This window comes from Strix uralensis, chromosome 3, assembly GCF_047716275.1.
Source record: "Strix uralensis isolate ZFMK-TIS-50842 chromosome 3, bStrUra1, whole genome shotgun sequence".
NCBI classification, from domain to species: Eukaryota; Metazoa; Chordata; class Aves; order Strigiformes; family Strigidae; genus Strix; species Strix uralensis.
In genome coordinates, this window is record NC_133974.1 from 1,295,636 (window position 1) to 1,318,903 (window position 23,268).

Consider the following 23,268-nt stretch of genomic DNA (forward strand, 5'->3'; position numbering starts at 1 on the left):
CCAACGCTTGACAACCCTTTCGGGGAAGAAATTTTTCCTAATATCCAATCCAAACCTCCCCTTGAGCAGTTTGAGGCTGTTTCCTGGAGTGATGTCTTCCCACTGGAGCCATGACAAGACCCTCACTCATTTCCAGAGAAGCTGGAACTTCTGCCTGGGGTTTCCTGGCAGGGCTGAGCTGGTCTGTGTGTGCAGGGAGAATCCCAGGCTTTGTTCTAGTCCTCGGATCTGCAGAGGAGATACCCTAACTAGGGCTCCCTGGCAGCCCATCCAAAAGCATCATTTCCAGGTAGATAAAGGCAACGTCGGGGAACCCAAACCTTCAGCAGCTCTGCGACAGCCCCTCCAGCACCCTGGCACAATGCTCCTCCCAAAAACAAGCTCCATTAAAAGCCTGAGAGGTTTCTGCCTCTGTGACCGCTGTTGGAAAGCCATTGCTGACCCACACGGGTCCCGTGGCCAGGAGCATTTGGCTATTTGCAGCCTCACCCTGGTCACGGTTATCTTCTCGCTCCTTCTGTCCAGCTCCCTTTCCCAGCTGGAAGATCAGCAGTTTTCAAAGAAAGCAATCTAGTCTGTCTAGCAGGACTGACTTTTGGTAAATCCATTTGGCCTTTTGCATCGTTTTCCATTTACTTTCTCATCTCCCCATTGTATCCCCCGAGACGGGTTGGAAAGCCGTGCAGATGCCGGATCGCAAGCCCGCAGTGAGCCAGACAACCTTCTCACTCCTTAAATGCCAGAGCTGTACTTGCTACTCAGCAGCTGTAGCAATGCAGCAGCTCTCAATGGGTGGAATTTTATTATTATTATTATTTTAAATTCTGTTACAGAGGTTTTCCCGTTTTCCTGAATTCAGCTCAATTAGCAAACTGAGCTTCCCTCAACTGTCCGCCCTGCAGAGAGGACACACGGTGGGTTTCTGCGTGGGGTCTACCATGCCTGCAGCAAATTCTCATGCGATGGATCCCACCCCTCCCAGTTTCTCCCCAGTCCCACGGTGGCTGAATCCACATCTCACTGGGAACTAGAGAAGACGGCAGCAGGAGCCAGGCCAGCTCAGCCACTGAGCCACAGGGTCCCGCTCAGGGGGATGCTCAGCTCGACCCAGGAACATCCCATCGACTCCACAGCAGATCCATCCTCCAGGAACTCAGTGTCATGAGGCTCTTGGAAATGTTGAAACTTGAGGCTGCACAATCCACTGAGACCAACACCCACCTCAGCTGCACAACCCAACCAGGAGAGAAGGTGTCTGGGAGACCTTCCCCAGAGCTGGCACTGTAATATCCTAGCATGGGGTGGCTATCAAAAGCCCCTGGATTTCTATTTTCTTTCCTTTTCATTTTTTTTTTCTTCTATTTTTTAAAAATTTATTTCAAATATCTCAGAGCTTAGATGCAAATCAAGAACAGACCCTCCAATTCCTGCACCTCCCAGTGCTCTTTACAAGCAAGATCATTTTAGAAGGATTATTTTAATAGAACATGCAGATCTGTGTGTGCAATTATTTTTTTTTTTACGTTGTTTTTTTTATAAGCAACTGACCCTTCCCAAAAGCTTTCCAGGACAGGTCCCTAGCTGCCCTCCTGGGGCAGGAACAGAGCCCACTATTCCCCTTACACAAGGAGCTGGGGGAAAAAAAAAAAACCAAAAAGTCTAAAAATGCAAATCTGGGGACAATTCTGTATCCCCCGCAGCAGGTGGGTCAAGGGTGGGGGGTGCAGAGGTTGTCAAGGAGGGGTGCAGGTGATGGTGCCAGGGTGGGTGCAGGCAGAGGGTGCTGGGGTGGGTGTAGAGGATGTTCAAGAGTGGATGTTGGGGGGTGCAAGGGGTGCCGGGGTGGTGCTGGGCTCCCACCATTGCCCGGTGATGGTGTTTGTGACCCAGTTGGGTGAGGCAGAAGCAAACAGGACAGCTCTAGGGGCAGTTGCAGCACAGGGACCCTCCACAGCCCGGACACGGGTAGGGGCTGAGCACAGCCAGACCTGTACCCCAGGGCCCCCCACCCTGCCCTATGGACTCTGCACCCTTCATGGGTCCTGCACCCCGCCCCAAAAGTCGCTCACCCTTCACGGATCCTGCACCCTGTACCCTGCACCCTTCATAGGTCCTGCACGCTGCCCCATGCACTCTTCACAGACCCTACAACCCCCCCAAAAACCCCTGCACCCTTCATGGGTCCTGCACATTGCCTATGGACCCTTCACGGGTCCTGAATCCCACCCGAAAACTCTCCACCCTTCACAGATCCTGCACCCTGCCCCATGTCCCCCCCCCCCCCCCCCTTCCAATTATAAGACTACATTTAAGACTGGCTGGAAGAGCCAGGCACCGCAGGGACTCCATCTCCCAACGGCTCTGCCCTTGCAACCCCACGTCTTCATGTTTCCTCGGGATGTTTTACACGGGTCAGGGGTTGTCTTCTTTATCGGTGGTTGCAGAGGGACAGAGCGGCGGATTTTCTCACCTCCTCATGCATATCGCACGAGGGCGGTGAATAATGCATGCAGCCTTTGAGCGAGGCAGGCTTCTCAAGTGCACCCTGCTAAAACACCCCCTGCTGCTGGAAGGACTTGGGGGGCTTTTCCTCTCCCCGATAGATCCCAAATGTCTCTTCCCAAGCGAGTCGCAAGGAGTTTCAGCTCATCCTCCCGCTGCCCTCCCAGGTGAGGCAGCTTGCCCAGCCCCTTCCCATCTTCATCACATATTTTCTCCCTCCTCTCTTGTTTTCTTTCATATCTCCTTTTGTTTCGCATAAGCCAAGACTCCTGCTGCAGCCAGGGCTGGTCCAAACTGCCGGGGGATGCCCTTGCCCCAGGCAGCCCTTGCCCTCGTGGGCAGTGCCTGTCCCTGGCAGCTTTCCCTGGTATCAAGCCAGCCCGAGTGCCAAGGCTGCCTGTCCCCTGCACCCAGGACGGCTCCTTGCTGGGGGGGTTACGTGTGTGTCTGGCATCACAGAATCCCAGAATCATTCAGGTTGGAAAAGACCCTCGGGATCATCGAGTCCAACCCTCAGCCCGACTCTACAAAGTTCTCCCCTACACCACATCCCCCAACAGCTCATCCAAACGGCCCTTAAACACACCCAGGGATGGGGACTCCACCCCCTCCCTGGGCAGCCTATTCCACTCTCTGACCACTCTTGCTGGGAAAATTTTCTCCTCATGTCCAGTCTGAACCTCCCCTGTTGCAGTTTAATGCATCCATCCCTCTCGCTGCTGCTCTCCGAGCTGCTGGAGTCCATTTCTCCCTTACAGACAGAGTTATATTTGTAGAAGATATATATTTATTTTTTTTTAAATATATATATATGTATATATAGTTTTTTCTCTGGCCTTTTTAGAGCACCGTTTTCAGCCATCCAGCGCTCTGGTTGACACCCCACTCCCAGTCAACATCTCACCACTTCAACCCCAAAGCAGCTTTGCTGCCAAATCTCTCACTTTTCCTCTTCCATCCTCTTCTGCAGCCCAGGGACCTTTCTGGCTCCGTGGGTGCTTGCACATTTAAATCACATGCCACATTTTTTACTGCCTGTACCTGTTCACACAAATACTCCCAGCACAGTGGAGAGTGGCAAGCAACAGGGTACTTGCATATCAAATAGTTTTATTTACTGCTTCGCTTTGGATCTGGTTGATACCAGTAGAGGTGAACAGCATCACAGGGCAGTGTCAGCAGCTGCACATCAAGAGGCTCAGACCACAGAAATGCTCATTATTTGGCTGTTAAACCAGAGGGAACGGGCCGGCACGGCTCTCTCGTCCTGTATGTTCAAGCTACACAATTGGAATTGGGCAGGGCCAGCCAGAAAAAACTCACATATAATGCACTTTCCTGGGAAAGATGTTTTTTTTGTGCTGTATTTACCCCAGAATGTTAATCAGGATCTTGCTGTCTGGCATACAAATGAACTTGTGCTCATACCTGGGGTGTCTGCTGGGGGTTAGTGCTGTCCTGCAGCAGGACTGGGCAGGGCCTGGGCTCAGCACAGGGGCTGCGGGGGCCACCGAGCCCAGTCCCTGTGGGGACAGGCAGCAGGACAGTGGTTTTATCCACATGAATTTGAAAAACAACCTCTGCAGCATCTCTGGGGAGGGGGGCACAGAGCTCAGCGAGCCCCAGGGTCTCATTGACCAGGGGATGCGCTAAATAGTTCATTGTTGATTTTCACCTTCAGTTGTCTCCTTTCTTCAACAGCTCTGCTTTCTCTGCCCTGGCAGCAAGGCGAAAGGGCTGTATTTCTTTCTTTTTCCCTAAGATATTCCTTTTCTCCTGGCTTTTGCAGAATGATACAGCTCTGCGCTCAGAGCCAAGGTCTCCTGCACCAGCTGAAACGCTGGTGTCAGGTTCTAGGCAGAGCAGCTCAGACTGCAGCAAAATTAACTCCAATATGCCTTGGGTGAGTTTGCTTGGCGAAAAGAAGTGGTTTCCACCGACGCTGCAGTGTCTGGGCACACCGGGCTTTGCAGGAAAACCAATTGCTGAGAAGGTGGAGGGAGAATAATGACATATTTCCACTCTTTGGGAGCACACAGGGAGTCCTATGAGCTCTCTGGGGTGGCTGAAGGGGGGAATGCAGTTTATTTTTTCCTACTCATTATTAGTGATAACTGGATTTTCAGCTCTGAGGGTGCAAGGAGCTAAGGGAAGATCCAAATAATGTCTTTGTGGGGCAGATGGAGTGGTAGAAACGAGTCTGTACAGCCCTCCCCTGCTCTCAGGGCCAGCCAGCGGCCGTGTCCTGATGAATTCCCTGCCCCGTGTTTTGGAAAGGGGGCATCTGCGGGGCTCTTCCCTGACTGGGAGAGGCTCCTGGTTGTTTTATGGGAGGCAGCATCTGGATCCATCCCAGCAGAGGACTGGTCCCCTGAGATGCTCTGCAGCATCTCCCCATCCAGCCTGGTGGGAATGAGTTGAGTTTGGCATCACATCCTCAGCCTTAAACCTGGGAGGTGAGGCCACCAGGAATTCACACTGACCTTTCCTGGGTGCTGGGGGTCCTCTTCATTCTCCCTCTTCCTGCTGGTTTTCTGCCAGGAGAAGGACCAACTGCTCCCCTTTCCCACTCCTCGGGTGCCAGCCGGGGTGGGGGGGGACCCTGCTCTGCCAGCAGCAGCTCTCTGCCTGGGGCGCCTCTAAAATGCAAGGAAAGCTGCTTAAAAAGAAAAATGAAAACTGAACGTGTCCTGGGTCACGACGGTGTCGTTCCCTCCACCACCAGAATCCCTTGAGTTTATCCTCAAATGCAGGCTGTACATCAAATGTGGGTTTTTTTGCTAAAGTGGGATTCTTTAAACCCAGAGAGGCAGGTGCTGGCCCCCATGGGTGTTTTGCAGAGCTGTGAAGGGGAAGGGAGCTCCCTCCTCCTGGAAAGCCCCAGCATGGCTCTTCCTGACCACATTTCCCATGCAGGTGTTGAAGGCACATCCCAAACCCAGTGTTTTCCTTCAGAAACACCTGTGGGAACACCACCATGAGCTACCCCCAGGGTCCCCAGACCGTGCCCGCATGCCAGGACCTGTGGCCACGCACCCCACTGCCCACCCACTTCAGCCTGGACGGTGCCCGATCCCAGGAGCTGGGCAGGTTTTACCAGGTGAGAACACAGGGGATCATGGGGGGATCCTGGGTGGCTACAGGCAGCTGACCCCTCCTCTGCTGCCTGCACACAATGAGGCTCGCTGCCTGAAATCCATGCACAGGCAGCAGGCAGGGATGCTGCCTCAGCAGCCAAAATTGATTTTAAGTGGTTTCAGGTGGTCACAAAACCAAAACAAGCCTGAACTCAGCCAAAACACCTGGACATTTATCTTTGTCTGCAGCTGAGCCAGCAGCACCGTGAGTTTTACCAGGACAAGAGTGGGACACTGCACCTCATTCCCTACTTTGTGCTGCCCTCAAAGGAAAAGGAGAGATTTCCTCATCCACTTGACCTGTGAGTAGAGATGTCCCGGCAGACAGGCCCTAGGACATGGTGGCACCCAATTCCCAGGGCTTGGACTAGTGGGATGAAACTGGAGAGGTCTGGGGGAGGGTCAGCCCCACACCTGATCCTCCTTCTCTTCTTCACCCAAACATTCTGTCCTCAGAAAAATGAGAGAAGAAGAAACTACATGAATCTGAAAGGAAAGAATCAGTGGGCAGCATGTCAGGCTTTGAGGATTTTTCCCAACTTAGAAATCCCAGGGGCTTTTTTTAAAAGCAAGCATCCTCCTGGCTGTGTGTTTGAAATCCTGGATGTTTATTTATTTCAAAGCCCTGGCAAAAACTGGAGCAGCATCCTGGGGGCTCTGTGGCTGTCTCCTCCCTTCCTCATTGCTGTGGGACTCCCCGCAGCGTCTGCTGCTCCCTGGGACCTTTTCCAGTGTGGCAGAGGAGAGCTACAGGCTACAACAGTTCTACTTCAATATTATATACCAAAGTGGCTGCTGGAAAGGCATGACTTTAGCAACCAATCATGTGAGCTGGCCAAAGGTCCAGCTGCCACCTCCAGGTTGCCCACTGGCCACCCAAGCCATCACAAACAGGTCTCCAAGTCACCATGGCCATGAACTGATGGGGCAACCCCAACCCTGGCTCATAGCTACCTCCTGCGTCCCCAGGGCCAGGCTGGGCTGGGCATGGGCAGTGCTGGGGCTCCTCGGAGGGAGCTGGTGGACCCAGTCCTCTGCTCACCAGGTACCTCCACAATGCAGGGTCCTGGAGAGGGGAGGAGGTTGTAAAAACTGAAAGGCAAAAATCCCCTTTTTGCTATGGCTCAAACAGTCATTCATGAAAAAAAGACATCGATGAGTGAAGCTCGTGGGTATTCCTCATCCTCCCTGGACCTGTTGCCCTGATGGAGCAGAGGGTCAAAAAGGTGGAGCAGCTATCCTGGGGGCAGCACGTAGTTGTTGGTTCTCATCCAGCCCTCGGTGCCTCTCATGGGTGGGTTTTGTTTGCTGTATCCCTTGCTGTACCCGACAGCACAGCTTCACAATTTCAACACAAACAACCACAGCAGGATCCCTGAGACCTTAGAGATCTCCCGAAACTGCTGCTGTCAGAACAGCTCATACTCACAGACCTCTCACCAAAATAGGGGGTCCAGCATATCCCCAGGCAGAGCTGCAAACCAGGACAGATGATGCTGTGGTTATGTTAGATATAAACCATCAGTCTTTGTTTTCTCCTCCACCATCTTTGCTACCGATCTGCACATGGCAGTCCTGCAGCAAGGGGAATATGTGCACTTAAACACCGCAGAGCCCCATGCATGCAGCCTGGGGTGCAGATGCTGAAGTGCAGATGCTGAAGTGTTGCTTGAAGAATCTATTTAAGCTCCTCACTTGTCACATCTGAGCCCCCCCAGCACCGTGCTGGCACGCAGAGGGGTTGAGCAGCCCCAAAACATCGTGCTGAGAGAGGCACTGGGGAGCTTCTCCTGGGGATGTCAGGGCAGATGCTGCAGAGGGACCGTGTGAGGGAGCTTGTCAGCATCTCTGGAGCATGAAGGTGGACAGAAGTAGACGTAGCACTGCTAAAACATGGATTGGGTAGCTGGATATTTCTCCCCAGCACTGAAAGCACAATAGGAAATAGAAAGAAACAGCCATAAATCATTTTTAGCAAGAATAAAGGGAAAGTAAAACATGGAGTAGCACAGACCGCAGCCCAAATTCAGGGAACAGTGAAGCTAAACTCCACTGGAGAGACTTTGCATCACCCCACTGTGTAAACTCATCTGAGAGGGCTGAACTTCACAGCCGTGGGCTGTGTGTGGCCGACATGCTCCGTGGCACAGCCTGGCACCGTGTCCCACCACCCTTTTGGATGGACACCCACGGTACTGACAGCCCCCACCGCCCTGCTCAACCCTCCAAGGACCAGAGGAGCTGTCAGAGGAGTCTGTTCCTCTCAACCGACATGAGTTAGAGCTGGCATCCAAAATTCCCTCTTGCCTTGAGCTCTGAGCACAGCACTGGCCTCCTGCGATGATTACACTGGACCTGGCATGGGCTGAAAAGGCACCCACAGAGCTGCCAGGGCAGGACCGGGAGCTGAGCTGCGGTGGGAGGCAGCCGGAGCCAGCCGCCAGCAGAAATACGTGGGTGCCCTCTAGTGCTTTATTCCTGTGGCTCATCAGGAGTGTAAAATCCAGAAAAAAAAAAACCCTCCAGGGCTTCAGATAAAGTATCTTCATATATTTTCCTTATACCTGGCTGGATCTGCCTATGTTGTAACTTGTGCCCATCGCCACTCCTATCACCGTGCACCTCGAAATTCAAGGTGCATCCTCCAGCCTCCTACATCTCTACATCCTCTAGATCCTCTCTTTGCCCTTAGATAGCTGTAGACAAAAATAAGATCCCCCTTTGCCTTCTCCTCTCGAGGCTGAACAACCCAGCTCTCTGCCTCTCCTTGCACATCGAATCACAGGATGGTTTGGGTTGGAAGGGACCTTAAAGCCCACCCAGTCCCACCCCCTGCCCCGGGCAGGGACACCTTCCACTAGCCCAGGTTGCCCAAAGCCCCGTCCAACCTGGCCTTGAACCCTTCCAGGGAGGGGGCAGCCACAGCTTCTCTGGGCAACCTGTGCCAGGGCCTCACCCCCCTCACAGGGAAGAATTTCTTCCTTACATCTAACCTAAATATCCCCTCTTTCAGTTTAAAACCATCACCCCTTGTCCTATCCCTCCGCCCTGATAAAAAGTGTCCCCTCCCTTTCCTGTAGCCCCTTTCAGTCCTGGGAGGCCGCTCTAAGGTCTCCCCAGAGCCTTCTCTTCTCCAGCTGAACCCCCCAACTCTCTCAGCCTGTCCTCACAGGGGGGTGCTCCAGCCCCCCGAGCATCTTCGTGGCCTCCTCTGGCCCCGCTCGAGCAGGTCTGTGTCTTTCCTGTGCTGGATCCAGTACCCCAGGTGCGGCCCACGTCATGTTCCCCAGCCCATCTCGGTGGCCCTTGCTGCTGTATGTCTGTGACTTCCTTGCACAGGGACCTCAGACCGGCCACAGCACTGCAGACACCAACCAGGGGGGCTGGATGCTGCCTCTGCCTCACTGGCCACTCTCCTTCTTGCACAGCCCAGGAGGCAGCTGGACCCTCCTTGCTGCAAGATGGGAAGTCATGGTGGGGCTGTGAGTGTCAAGGTTGGCTACAACCAGCCCTAGAAGTCCCTGAATCTGCATATTTTTGGGTGTGGAGCTCAGAGAAGCTGCTTGAATGAGAGGTTAATCAACGGGCATGGAGCGCTTCATCCTGGCTGTGTGCTGTGGCTACCTAGGCTGGCTAATTCTTTCTTATCAGCCCTTCACTGCCCAGACAAAACAAACAGGAGTGGGGGAGGCTGTCCTTCACCCAGGCCCTGTCTTGTGGCAAGGCAGAGAAATATGTGGGATGAGAACGATGAATGGAAGTGGATGAAGTAAGACAGATGCTGTTGGGCCCATGAGTGCATCCCCCTTCCAGGAGTTTAGCTGGCAGAGGCCAAGGTCAGTCCTGGTGCTGATAAGAGCTGTTGTGAGCAAAGCTGGAGGTGATGGCTGGCACCTCCTTTCCTTTGGGAGGTTTTTAAGCCACAGATTTACCACCAGCCCCCATTTGCAGCTGTGCCACAGCTGGCTCTGGGCCTGGTCTTGGACCTCCTCCACTCCAACCTGGACCTGGATCTGGGCTTGATCTCAGACCTACCTCACTGTTGGGTGCCCCTTGGGCTCTGCCTGACCCTGACCACCATCTCCAGACCTGATCCTGACCCTGACTGGCTGCTACATACCTCTGCTCCTTGTTGCTGAGGACCTCGCTGCTCCCTGACCTGTCACAACCCGACCCGGACTGGGAGCCCAGAGAGTCATAACGGTTCTGTGATCCCCTCGGGTTAAATTAAGGTGAAATGACACCAAACGACCAGTTAAAATGTTTTACTTGCCGTAGAAACAACTTAAACTTGGAAAAGGATAGTAAGCGATGTGGTCTTTTATAAATTGAAAGGAAAGGAAAAGAAAGGAAAGGAAAGGAAAGGAAAGGAAAGGAAAGGAAAGGAAAGGAAAGGAAAGGAAAGGAAAGGAAAGGAAAGGAAAGGAAAGGAAAGGAAAGGAAAGGAAAGGAAAGGAAAGGAAAGGAAAGGAAAGGAAAGGAAAGGAAAGGAAAGGAAAGGAAAGGAAAGGAAAGGAAAGGAAAGGAAAGGAAAGGAAAGGAAAGGAAAGGAAAGGAGAAAGAAAAGAGAAAAAGAGAGTCAAAGAAACCCGAATCACCACCCAAGGATCCAGCGTTGTCTCGGGTCCGGTAATCCTGGGTGGGGGGTACACACCAACAACGTTTTCTGTCAACTTTTAAGTTCATCTTATCAGCTGATTTGCATACTAGACAAGAGAGACAGGTATTCCACGAACTCATTTGCATGAGAGATGGGGAAAAGGTGGAGTGTGAGCTCAGTGTGTGTGCTGGGGGGGAATGGGGTGCATTAACCCTTTTGTCCAGTCGAATCAGTGGTCATGATTTCCCCCCCAGACCTTTACCTTTTCCTCAGTTTTTGTTTCTTGAGCCATTAGCTCCATTAGCTCCATCTGGTGTCGGTTCTCTATCTTTCTTATCAATCTTTTAGCTCTCCTTCGAGGCTATAGTCATAAATTAGAGTGTAGGCCTTACCTCGAACATACGGTTTTACTCAGTCTACGTCTCCTCCCTTTGAGGCTTATCTAAGGAATTTGGCAATATGACTGCAAGGGAGCTTAGCCGTGCACCCTTTGATACACTCTGCGCTTCCCTGGGCAGATAATTCATTCCTTAGACTAATCACAAAGGCCACAATTTGTCCTTGAGATTTTCTAAGTCGATGAATGTTTGAGGCATTAATTCCTTCAGTTCCTTACATGCCCACAGAAATTATTTGACTTGGACCAGCTCCTGGAGGGGCAGACAACATGTCCCCAAAGGGGCATGAGTGGTGGTGGCCTTGAAAGTCATCTGTTTCTTCCCTCTATCCCTTCAAACACTTCCCCATCCCCAGGGTCCTTCCTCATGCAGATGTGACTGAACCTGTCTGGGTGATGCCAACATGCAGAGCTGTTCCTGCATTAATATTTGTTGCCTGGAGGTCACGGGTTGCATCAGCCCAGTGCAAGGTCGAATTGAACAAGTTCAGTGGGTGCTGTGGGTGCCCCAGTGCCCTCGGACCACACCCCTAAGGCTGAGCCCTGCCTACACCTCTGTAACTCCTGCCTGTACCTGCTGCCTCCTGAACTTCTGTAACCATTCTTGGTGCTCTGCTCCTCCCCAGCACACCGCTCAGCGCCAAGACCCGCTGGCATTTGCTGCGGGTGTCACTGGTGAACCTGTGGACCTACCAGACCTTCCCCTCAGGGAAGAGGGTCACCTCCCAGGAGAGACAGCTCTGAGACAGCTTTTTCGAGTACCGAGCCTAAGCGATGCCCTCGGTGGAAACCTGGTTTTCCAGTTGGAAGAGGAGCAATGGGAAAATAAAGGAGAGGGAGCTGGTTGCTGTCTCGGACTCTGTGTGCCAAAGGGGCCTGCCCGCATGTAGCAGGGATGCTCTTTGTCTGTGGCCTCTAAGGAGAGGGGGCAGCTGGCCACCACGCAGCTCCTCCTGCCATTTGTGGCGATCAATGGGCTGAGAGATTGAGGACAGGCAGGGGATTAGCTCGGTTTGATGGGGTGACTGTCTGGCAGGCAAAGTGCCCCCACTTGGCCTCTGCCCATGAGGGTGGAAAGGCAGCTCTGCCCCGGTCCGGGCTCTGCTTGTTGTGGGGGGACATCACCCAGGACCTTGTCACCTGGGGTGAGAAATGGTGAGGAAGAGCACACGGACTTCAGCATAGTCACCAGTGGCCACAGATGGGGTGATGAGCCTGTGGATGGCACAAAATCATCAAGGGTAACGAAGACAAGGCTGCAGGAGGGTGTCTGAGGAAGATGCTGCTGAATCACCCAGGGGCTTCCAGCCCAGCAGTTCCACCCAGCAGCCAGACCATGGGTTTACAGTGGGTGGGTGGCTGACAGGGGTCAAAAAACCAAATCAGACCACAGGAATAATTAGGAAATGAGTGGAGAGCAGAGCAGGCAGTACTGGGAGCCAATGGGGGGGTTGCCCTCCCTGCTGCCGGTGTGTGGGGTGACCATCCTGCTTCCAGGAGGAGATGATGGAGCAGGAGAGGGTTCAGGGAAAGGCATCGGAGCATTGGAGGTCCACAGGGCATCTGTGCAAGAAATGGACATGCAAGCTAGAGCCCATCAGCCTGGAAAAGAAAATGGGGGGGACAGGGTAGAGGGTTGGTGTGGTCGGTTGTCCACTGTCTTGTCCTGCAGAAGAACTGAACAGCACCATGGGAGGTTACCACAGTCTGGTTCAAAGCAAACCCAACAGGGTAATTCTTCCAAACCACAGGAGATGCTGCACACAGCCAAATTTGACATGGTTTCAAGAAGCTACCAGAGAAATTGGGAGAAGAAAACTACTCTCAAGATGACTGACTACAAGGACAGTGAGTCTGGGGCGGGTGTGCTTTGCCAGGAGGAAGGGGAGCTTCATTCCTCTATCCTCTGGGAAGGCTTGTGCTCCCTGAAGAGCACATTAGGAAGGGTTAAACCATACCAGGGTTGGTAGGACAGTGTCCTAGTGTGAGCAAGGGGCAGATCGCAGCCTTAACCCTGCTTAATTTATTGCACAGAATCACAGAATCATCGAGGTTGGAAAAGCCCTTGAAGCTCCTCCAGTCCAACCATGAACCTCACACTGACCGTTCCCAACTCCACCAGATCCCTCAGCGCTGGGTCAACCCGACTCTTCAACCCCTCCAGGGATGGGGACTCCCCCCCTGCCCTGGGCAGCCCATTCCAACGCCCAACAACCCCTTCTGCAAAGAAATACTTCCTAAGAGCCAGTCTGACCCTGCCCTGGCGCAGCTTGAGGCCCTTCCCTCTTGTCCTGGCACTGGTTCCTTGGCTCAAGAGACTCATCCCCATCTCTCTGAGAATTTGAGAAGACTTATTTTCTCCTGTGATTTTTGAAGTGGGTGACATGGCAGGGCACAGACAGAGCCTGTCACTGATGGTGACTGCCACCCATCCATGAGGGGTCTGGCACCTTTGGGCCACCAGTGAGCACCCTTGCAAAGGTGTCAGCCTGTGCCGCTTGCCCAGGGGGCTGGAGAAGGGGTCCTGACCCCTCTTCTGCACCATTACAGGCAGAACTCCATCTCCTACACCATCCCGGAGCTGCTGAGAGGGAGGACAGAGGCAGGAGGGCCATCTCAGCCCCGGCACCGCTGCCTTGCTGGGGACAGGAGCGGCTTCACCTCCTCACCCCACTTCCACCCCAGCTGCATCCCCGAGCATTTTCCCACCAGGCTGGTTCCTCACCAGCCTCCTGTCTGATTCCCATGCTTGGCTGAAAACACACAAGTACCCCAGCAGCGAGGGGCTCTTTGTAGCAGCTATTTTGGAAACCCAGAGATGGTTTTTTTAGCAGCTTTTTATTGACTTTTTTTCCCCACTCACTGACATCTGAAGTGAAATAACCCTTTTAAACTTATCTCCTCATCACTCCCCAGCCAGCACATTTCACGCAGTTAGAGCAAACTGATGGGGACTAACTACTGCAGCACTTCAAAAGCTCGGGTTTAACACACCAAGAAAAGTCCTCATGTATTTTAATGTATTACTAAAATCACTTTAAACTCCTGTCAGGTCATCATTCACGGTGAGACAGAGTTGTGCATGCTTTTTAGGGCTTGTTCCTTGGCCAAAATCAACCACGCAGCATTTACAGGGTGGGGGAGGATGTGTGCAGCAGCCACAAGGAAGAAAGTCACTTTGAGTCGCTGGTGCAAAGGGCAAGCAGCAAGAGACATCTATTTATTTAAACTATAAGACAAAATTCATTAATGGCACCATTTCCACCAAATTTCATTTGCTTCCCTGGAAGGACTTTGCATGTTGACCCTGACGTGGCTGCTGAGGTGTCCTGGGGAGGTCCTTGTCTGGGTGCTGGATCATACAATGGACCCCAAATCAAACCAGAGGTTTGAGATCTTTATTGTAGGGGGTCAGGCTGCGTGGAGGTCAGCAGCTCCCCGGGGTCACCCCTTGCAGGTCCAGGATCTGATCCTGAGATTGCTTTTAGGCACCCGGAGGGATGTTGCAGGAGTGGGAATGGAACATCTGCCTCCCTGGCCCTTGTGCAGTAGAGGGGGGCTGTGGGTATCTCGGCCCTTACGCCCTCGCAGGAGCTCTTGGGGGGATGTGGGGGGATTTCTGGGGTTCGTGAAGCACCCCTGATGGCTCTCCCCAGCTCACAGTTACCACCTGGGGTGGACGAGCCCAAATCCTCCTTTGCTGATGGCTCTGGACTGCGGCCAACTCAGAGTGTATCATTTTAGATGCCAAGTGAGGACTTTTTTTGCCTTTTTATCGCCTTTTCACATCCCTGTGAGACCCCTCAGCATCACCAGCTCCCTCCCCGCCGATGTTGGAGGAGCTCCATAACCCTGTCCTTGAAGCTCCCTGGAGCTCCCCCGCACATCAAAGCCGATGCTGCAAATAAATCTTTCTTATTTCCTTTGCTCTGGCCAAGACTTCCAAGATGAACTCATCCTTCCAGCCACCCCAGCACACAGAGAGCCCCCTGGTCTTTAATTCATGCATGGCATGATCCAAGCACCAAACCCTACAAGGTGGTTCCTCATCATAGGAAAACCTCTACCTCTTCTCCCCAGTCCATCAAACGTGGTGGCAGCAGACAGAGAGCCCAGGATTTACCAAACCACCTCCCCAGGAGACGGCTTGTCCCTCACCGCGTCCCCCAGAAGGGCTGCCTGGCAGGGAGCTGGCAGGGGAAGTGATCTTACCACAAATACCCAACACAGGGTTTATTTTTAGCCTGGGACATGCTTTGTCACTGCCTCGCATATCCTCAAGTGCTGAGCTGTGGTGTGTGGAGGGCACGGCACAGATTTGGGGCCTGGTAGGGAAAAGAGGGTTGCCTAAATACACCCTGCAAGGTTTAAGTCCAGGCAAGTAAATGGAAACAGATGCAAAAGAATCCCATGGTGAAGAAACCTTCCTGAGAACATCAGGGTGGGTTTCCAAGCTTCAAACCATGTTGGCAATCATTACATCGAGTGTAACAGAGGTAAGAACTGTTTTAATCACTTTCCAGCCTCCTTTGCCCTCCACCTCCCCGGCACTCTTGTGAAGGCACCAAGAACACCTTGGCCTTTCCAGGAGATATTTTGAACAGCCAGTTCTGGTGACCCTGTTTCAGGAATCCTTTAATTCAAAGAGAAATTGAGATGTTTTCAGCATATGAGCAGCCTCCCAGTGGTGCAGACAACCCTTGCCACGTTTCCAAATGTCTTTAATAGGACATGTTGAAGGTAGAGGAAGGTGAAAGCCCCTCTGCAGCGTCACCTTGCACAGCCTTCCCCACTGCAGCTGAAGCACTGGGCTGAATTATCAGCATGTTTAGTCCGTGCCCCCTCCCTGGAGCTCTTGCACCCATGATATCTGCTCTCCATCAGCCCAGGAGGGTGGGTGCATCTCCCCTCCCTCTTGCCAAGCAGCACAGATCCAGCAAACAGCCCCATTTTCTGGTGTTTATCCCATAGCGCAGGGGTTTGAGGATGCTGAAGCAGATGGGCAGGCCCGGGCAGCAGGTGATGTGCCAGGGTGGCAACTTGCTGGGTTGAGGAATAACATGATCCCGATGAAGCACACGGGGGTTTTTGACCGTTTGGAGCTGCACGACTCTCCCCAGGACGAGAAGCAAATTAAAACCGCCTCAAGTTTATACCCTTAAAGCCTCTCTCAGGGTTTCTGCAGCTTTCTTGTGCTCGTCAGGGTGTTGATGATCCATCTCTGTTGCTCTGCAACCCTGTCATCTTGCAAGCAAGGTCGGAGCAGGGGTAAGACCCGACTGCTGGGGTGCTGTTGTTGGTGGAAGGAGCCCCCCCAAACCCATGCCTTGTTTCCAAAGGAGAAGACATCTGTCTTGCAGCAGGGTGTCTGTCCTGCTGGGGCTTTTTTCCCTTTTCTTCTCCCTTTAGAGGGCACCAGCAGCTTACAAACGGTGCTCTGCGGTCACTGGCAGCGTGGTCAGGCAGAAGGTGGGTTATGGGACACCCCCTCCCCAGTCCTTTGGACTGGTTTCTGAGCTGGCTGCTTGCATGGACACCAAATGTGCCTCTTGGTTTCTCCATGCATGTTTCACCCCACGCTGGTGCCACGACACCGGAGTGGCTGTGACCAGCTCGGCAGTGGGGCAGCAACGCTCTGCTGCGGTGCAGGGACATGCAAGGGATGTGCAGGCAAGGCAAGGGACAAGCGCTTCCCCTGCCTCAGTTTTCCTTATCACCTCTTTTGCTGATTCAGGGACTTTTCTGGGTGTGGGGGGAGCCTGAGGCACCCAGATCCCGTGGGGACTCAATGTCCTTGTATGGGACCTGCATTAGGGGTCGGGGTGAGCTACAGGGGAAGAGAATGGTAGAAATAACGGGGTGCCTCCTTCCTGGGCAGCAGAGCTGGGGCAGGGGCAAGCTCCCTTCTGGCAGGGGAAAGTGCTGAAGTCTGCAAAACCCAGCTGCATTTTCCAGCTGCTTTGGCACCCAGCCCTCCACAATGGCGTTGCTTGTCTGCAGGGCTCTCTCCAGGATCCGGAGGCCTGGGGAGAAAAGAGAGATCTGAACTGCCCATGGGGCTGTCACCGTCTGGGGTCTGGGGCCTGGGAGGGCTCAGCCGTGTCTAGAATTAAAACCCACCATCCAAGCAAGGCTGTTGCATGGCCCCGGCCCAGTGGGATGGGATTTTTCCTTTGCCATGCAAACTGATCCTGGTTGTCATCTTCTGCTGCTGCTGTGGTGCTGGGAGAGGCTGGAAGAGGTAACCCCAAATGCGATGGGGTGATGGGGAGGTCAGGAGGGGAGGAGCAGCAGGTAGGTTAGAAATAAAGGGGTGGAGCATCCTCTCTGCAGCAAAAGCCAAGGGCGGGATAGGAAGATGGCCTTGAAATAGCCTGAGATGGCTGGAGTTCGTGGGGGGAAATGTTCAAAAACAGCCCTTCAGGAGTGAGACTTCCCCACGCTGAGCCCCCTGGAAATCCCACTGGGCTGACTCCAAGCAGCTCCCTCAGGAGGTGATGGAGGCGTCAGGGTTACCTGCAGACCCCATTAGAGACATGAGAAACCTGGTGGGGGGTGTCCCATGAGGAGGGGCACCCTGACAGGGACCAACCACCCCGCTCTGCAAACACCACCGGAGCCAAACTGGATAGTTTGAGGTGGAGATGCTGGGAGCATGTTCCTTGTCCCAGTTTGCTCCACAGCGAGACCAAGCAGAGCCCCATGGACCCGGCCCAGGCACCAGCGAGAGTTCACTGAACCTGAGATATTGTGAAAAACAAACCAAAACATGTGACGCTCCAGGGACCGGCATTTTCCAAAAGAATTTTACTTCACTGGAAAAGCTCCAACCATCAAAAGGATGATGTAGGGATAAAATCCAAAGTGTCAGGGAGGACTATATAAGGCGGTGCGTAGATGGTACTATGTCATCAGTCATTAAAACATGCTAGGGAGGTGCTCTGCTACAGCACAAATTTGAGGGCCTTCGCTTCAAAGGCTACGCTGGTGTCACCAGGAGCACCCAGTGGTTTCCAGGTCCAGGCGCTGCACCCCTGGCTGGTGGGAACCACCACCAGATGCAGGAGGAGGAACATGGTCATGGTCATGGGGAAGAGACACCCACCAACGGCGACAGCCCAAGTGTCACTGACACACCTGGTCTCCAAAGAGACTGAAATCCTTGTTAAACCTAAGGGGCGTGCCAAGCACTCTCCTGCAGCTTGAGGGAAGGGGACAGCAGCTCCTCCACGCTGCGGGTGAAGATGCTCCTCGACCTTGAGCGAGGCAGCACGGCAAAGAGGTCTGCAGGGTGCAGCGGGGTGGGTGCGTCCCTGGGACCACGGTGTGCATGCCACTGTCCCGAGGTGCTGCTCCTGCGGGGAGCGTTGGCCACATTGGAGGGGTGGCTGCTCTCGAGCAGGGCGAGGTGAGGGGTTGCTCATCTCAGCTCACCCACCTCAAGCACAGGGCCAGGGCACTGAACTCTGTGTGCCCCTGGGCATCTCACTCGTCCCTCTCATGCTCACTTTGGCATGTCTGTAATACCCAGGGGCTGGAGAAGCAACACGCCTGGACATGCCTGGACATCTCACTTACAAGTGTCCTTTCTGCTCCTAAAAGTGGTCCTAGACAGTGCAGATCGGCTCTGTGTGAGCCAGATGGTGGGATTTCCCCTGCTGGGTCAGGCCCAGGCTCTAGGATGGGTCTAACCCATGACGAGGACCGTTTCCTATTTCTCTTCTTCAGGTTATCCTGAGCCTGCAGACCTCACACCCTCCTGAGCTGCCCCTTTTTGGGGTGAAAGAGCCCTGCTCTGTCTTTCCGCTCCTCCTAGGGCAGCCGAGCCACACCAGTGGCCACCTTGTGCTATCTAACACAGCTTTTCGTGGGGCATGTTTTCCAGAGCTGCATGACACTCTCAGATGCACAGTTGGAAGCAATGTCCTCCTTGGACACCCCCAAACACACAACTGGAAGTGATGCCCTCCTTTGACAACCCCAAATACACTGCTGGAAGTTATGCCCTGTTTTGACATCCCCAGATGCATGGCTGGAAGCAATGTCCTCCTTGAACATCCCCCAAAGACACGGTTGGAAGTGATGTCCTCCTTTGACACCCCCAAACTCATGGTTGGAAGTGATGTCCTCCTTGCTTCCCTGGGAACCCTTAACGTGAGGTTCTCCCTCAAGCCCGGGCACCTCTCCAAGCCATCATAGCATGTTTAAAGCCTGTTGTGGCTCTCTCTTGCCCTTGTGCATTATTTTGCACTTGTCAATGTTGAATTTCATGACCGATCTCTTGTGAGGCAGCTTACGCTGAGAGTTCCTTCCTCACCTGGCCTGGCTGCAGGCTGGGTTTGAGTGTCCCAGCCCACCTGGTGCCACTGTTCCATGTCACCTAGGAGTGCTGTTAGGCACAGAGTGCCAAAAGCCCCACCAGTAGCTCTTCTCCGCTGGGAAGAGGACCCATGCCTACCCCTGCTCACTTTATCTGCTGGTCTCCAAGCAGCTCTGAAGCTGCCGGAGGACACCCCAGCTCATCTACGTGGCTTTAACAGCCTCTGCCGTGGGTCTTGGTCAAACCTGTCTGGAAAATTGAAGTATATCCTGAATACTAGCAGAGATTCCTGCCTTTCACACAGCCATGGGGAGAAGGTGAGGTGAGAAAGGGAAGGAAAACCCTTCACTGCCCATCTTATTCCTTCCATCCCTTCAGTCATAGGTTGCCCAGAGAGGTGGTAGATGCCCCCTCCCTGGAAGAGTTCAAGGCCAGGTTGGACGGGGCTTTGGGCAACCTAGGCTAGTGGAAGGTGTCCCTGCCCGGGGCAGGGGGGTTCGACTAGGTGTTCTTTAAAGGTCTCTTCCCACCCCAAACATTCTATGACCACAACAGAGATGTCAGGGATAAATGACACAGTTTTTTACCACTCTCTTCCCACCCTTCAGTGTGTCCTGTTAATTAAGTCAGGCTCAGTGTTTTGCAAATGCAGGTTGATTTTGTCCAGACCCAGCTTAGCTTCAGGCAAGCCCTCTCTTCCCCTTGTGCCCCTGGAAAACTGCCTCTCCCTCTTCCCCACCTCATCTGCTCCCAGATCCCATCTCAGACCTCCCTGAAGGTGGGGTCCCCCCTGGCCACCAGCCCTGGCACCGGCTGGCACAGCCACTGGCACTGTTTAACCAGGTAAAGGTTAACCCAGGTCAGCACCCGCCCTTACAGCCCCAGCTCCTGGCCTGCCGTGTTTTTCTGGCTACGGAAGCAGGCAGGTGGATGTTTATGGGATCAATCTGATGTTCTTTAACAACTTTGACAACTTGTTTAATCTTGTTGTGCTCTGGCTCCCTGAGCCAGTGACATTGGCTTTTTCCCACCTTTCGGTGTTTTAGACTGAGCTCATTTGGACTAGAGATGTGTTTTATTGTGTATTCAGCCAGCCAGCAGCACAGAGCACGCCTGGCGTTAGGCGGGGCTCTTAGATACTTGCATAAAACAGGTGATCCATAATAACCAAGTGTTTGTTTTCTGACTCTCAATGTGAAAAATAAAACCTGCTCTGCCCTCCGCCCCCAAATCCAGTTGTAGAAAGGCAAACCAGAGCTGCTCCCTGACAGTGCTGGTGTGCTCAGCGCCGGGTTATCTGCATAAACAATCAAGGCAGGCGAGCATGAGCTGCCCGCTGGAGCCCTCCGTCCTGCTATTATGGGAACATGCACGGTTGTGTCTTCTTTATTGTCTGCTCGGCGGGTAATGACTGCAGAGGCAGCCCGGGGAAAGGCTCGCTCGAGCATTTTATAGCCCTCCCGAAATGCAAAGTGTTCATCTGAAATGATCCATGGCAGACGCGTGGCCAGACTCTGACTGTCTCCCGCTCACTCTGCGCCGGGGATGCTGCAGGAATAAATAAGAAGGGGGGGAGGCTCCTCAGCGCCGTTTCTCTCACTTGGATTTGTTTCCGAAGGGGGATATTTCTGCTGGGGGGGAGGGAGAGGCCTGTGTGGCACCCCAAAGTCCTGCCTGCAGGAAGGGCTCTTCCAGGAGAAGCCCCTTCGGACAGGAGCCTGTTGAGTGGGTGCAACTCAATGGGACACATCCTGCACCTCCTCACCCTCAGGGCTGTTGCTGGCTCTGCAAAGGGGGACCCCACTGCTCTGGAGCCTCCCCACCCCATGGAAGGGGACCCCCAGCCCAATGGTGAGGGGGGTGGAGGTGTCCTGACAGCATGGAGCAGGATCCATCCCCAGTGCTGTAATGTGTGCAGCGGGGACATCCTCAGCAGAGCTACTTTTTGGGGCAGGAGCCACATGAATTTGTTCAAACAGCCACTCCAGGAGGAGGTAAATCACACCCCAGAGACACCTCTTTGTCCCCACCAGCTGGAAAGACACCTAAAGCTGGACTGTCACACTGACCATGCTCCCAGGATGGAGCAGACCAGCACTTAGCAGGGGTAAGCAACCACTCAAGGACAGGTCTGGGACACATAAAGGGGGAAAGCTGTGTAGGAAGTGGCCCAGGAGCCAGGCTGGCTGGTGAGTGGCCTTGGCTGCTGTACAATCTTCCAGAACCTCGCAGGAATCCTTCTGCAGCGGGTGACAGCAAGTTCATTACCCACCATTTTAGAAGGATGTGAAGGTCCTTGTATACATCCAGAGGAGGGCAACCAAGCTGGTGACAGGGCTGGATGGAATGTCCTGTGAGGAGTGGCTGAGGACTTTGAGCTTGTCTAGTCTGGAGAAAAGGAGGCTGAGGAGTGACCTTGTTGCTCTCTGCAGCTTCCTGAGGAGGGGACGCGGAGAGGGAGGTGCTGAGCTCTTCTCCCTGGGATCCAGTGATAGGAAATGGCTCGAAGCTGCACCAGGGGAGGTTCAGACTGGCAATGAGGAAGCGTTTCTTTACCAAGAGGGTGGTCTAACCATGGAACAGGTTTTCTGGAGAGGTGGTTGATGCCCCAAGCCTGTCAGTGTTTAAGAGCCATTTGGACAATGCCCTTAAAAACATGGTTTAACTTTTGGTCAGCCCTGAAGTGGTCAGGCAGTTGGACTGGATGGTCCTTGTAGGTCCCTTCTGACTGAAATTATTCTGTTCTATTCTATTCTATTCTATTCTATTCTATTCTATTCTATTCTATTCTATTCTATTCTATTCTATTCTATTCTATTCTATTCTATTCTATTCTATTCTATTCTATTCTATTCTACCCTCTGGCTTGGAAGGAGCACCAGGAGGATGGAGTCCAAAGAAGAGGACTGAAAGCCCCTGGGCACCTTGGAAAGAGACTGAGTGAGAGGATGCTGAGCCTGTTCATCTCTAAGGGGAGCAAGGGAAAAAACTTTCTTCATGATGGAGGGAAGACAAGCTGCTCCTTCAGCGGGAAGGAGTGCATGGGGTGACCCTTCTAACCCTATTTTTCTTAGGTTTTATGATTCTGACACATTCCTGAGTCTGGAGAGAGAAATGAGGAGGGCCAAGCAGATGAAAAGGAAGAGGTTGGATTGCCTGGTAAGGAAACAACAGAACAACACACTATAAAGAGGTCTCCAGCAGGTATTTTGGTGGTCCAGTGAGATGCTGCCGCCATCCCAGATCCCAAGAGTGACATGTCCCAGACCATCCTGGCAGGATCTGAAGCTGGCCTTAAATTCCTTTGGTTCAAAGATGGCCTTAAATTCCTTTGATTCCTTTGGAGATTTAGATCAGATCTAAGGCAGAAATTCTTCCCTGTGAGGGTGGTGAGGCCCTGGCACAGGTTGCCCAGAGAAGCTGTGGCTGCCCCCTCCCTGGAAGGGTTCAAGGCCAGGTTGGACGGGGCTTTGGGCAACCTGGGCTAGTGGAAGGTGTCCCTGCCCGGGGCAGGGGGGGTTGAACTAGATGGTCTTCAATGGTTCCTTCCCACCCAAACCATTCGATGACAGTTGATTTCAGGCCCCTGCTGAGGATGCAGCAAAGCAGGGAGATGTGCCATCCGGATCGGGGATGACTGGGTGGGAAGCGTCTGTGCTCGTGGCCATGCACGGCATGGCAGAGCTGCCCTCTGCTAGAAAATAAACTAATTATCAGATCAGAAAAGGCTCATTGCCAAGAGCCAGCGGGAATTCTGGCCTCTGGGAAGGGGCTGAAAAAAAATTAGTGAAAAAAGAGGCATTGCTCAGTGTGAGCAGGTCAGGGATGAATGTTTTCCTCTCCCCTCTCAGGCAGAAAAAGCGCAGCCTCGGGATGCTCCAAGTGAGGCTTTCCCAGAGGAAATCTGCCCTTCGGGGCAAGAATCCCCCAAGGCAGCTGGGCTGGGGGCTGGTGATGCTCTCACCCATGGAGGGGGATGCTTGGTGGGACCCCCGTGCCGTCCGGTGGGGACAGAGGAGAGGCAACACTTTTTGGGGGGGAGGCACAGTCGTGCTGCGTTCGCGATGCTCCTTGCTGACGTGCCACCGGCTGCCGCGGTAATCTCAGCAGTGCCGCTGAATGGAAAAAAGCACAAAGTCTGCCACGACTCGGCGTGTTTACATAACTCCAAAATGTCAAGTGGCGAAGGCGAAAACAGCGGAGAGGGATATTAAAACACAGGCTAATTAGCACGGGCTCTCAAGCAGCGCGGGGGTGACCGCGGTGACACGGTGCGTGGGACGGCTGGCACGGGGGGGGACCTGCCTGGCGC

At 53.4% G+C, this 23,268-nt stretch overlaps 1 protein-coding gene across 1 annotated transcript; it reads left to right on the forward strand.

The window, feature by feature from the left end:
- The first annotated feature begins 5,479 nt into the window (after window positions 1–5,479).
- CIMIP2C (ciliary microtubule inner protein 2C) lies at window positions 5,480–11,407 on the forward strand. The gene is given in 3 exon segments (XM_074864563.1): window positions 5,480–5,602; window positions 5,829–5,941; window positions 11,263–11,407. Coding segments are annotated over 3 exon segments (381 nt in total).
- The last annotated feature ends 11,861 nt before the right edge of the window (window positions 11,408–23,268 follow it).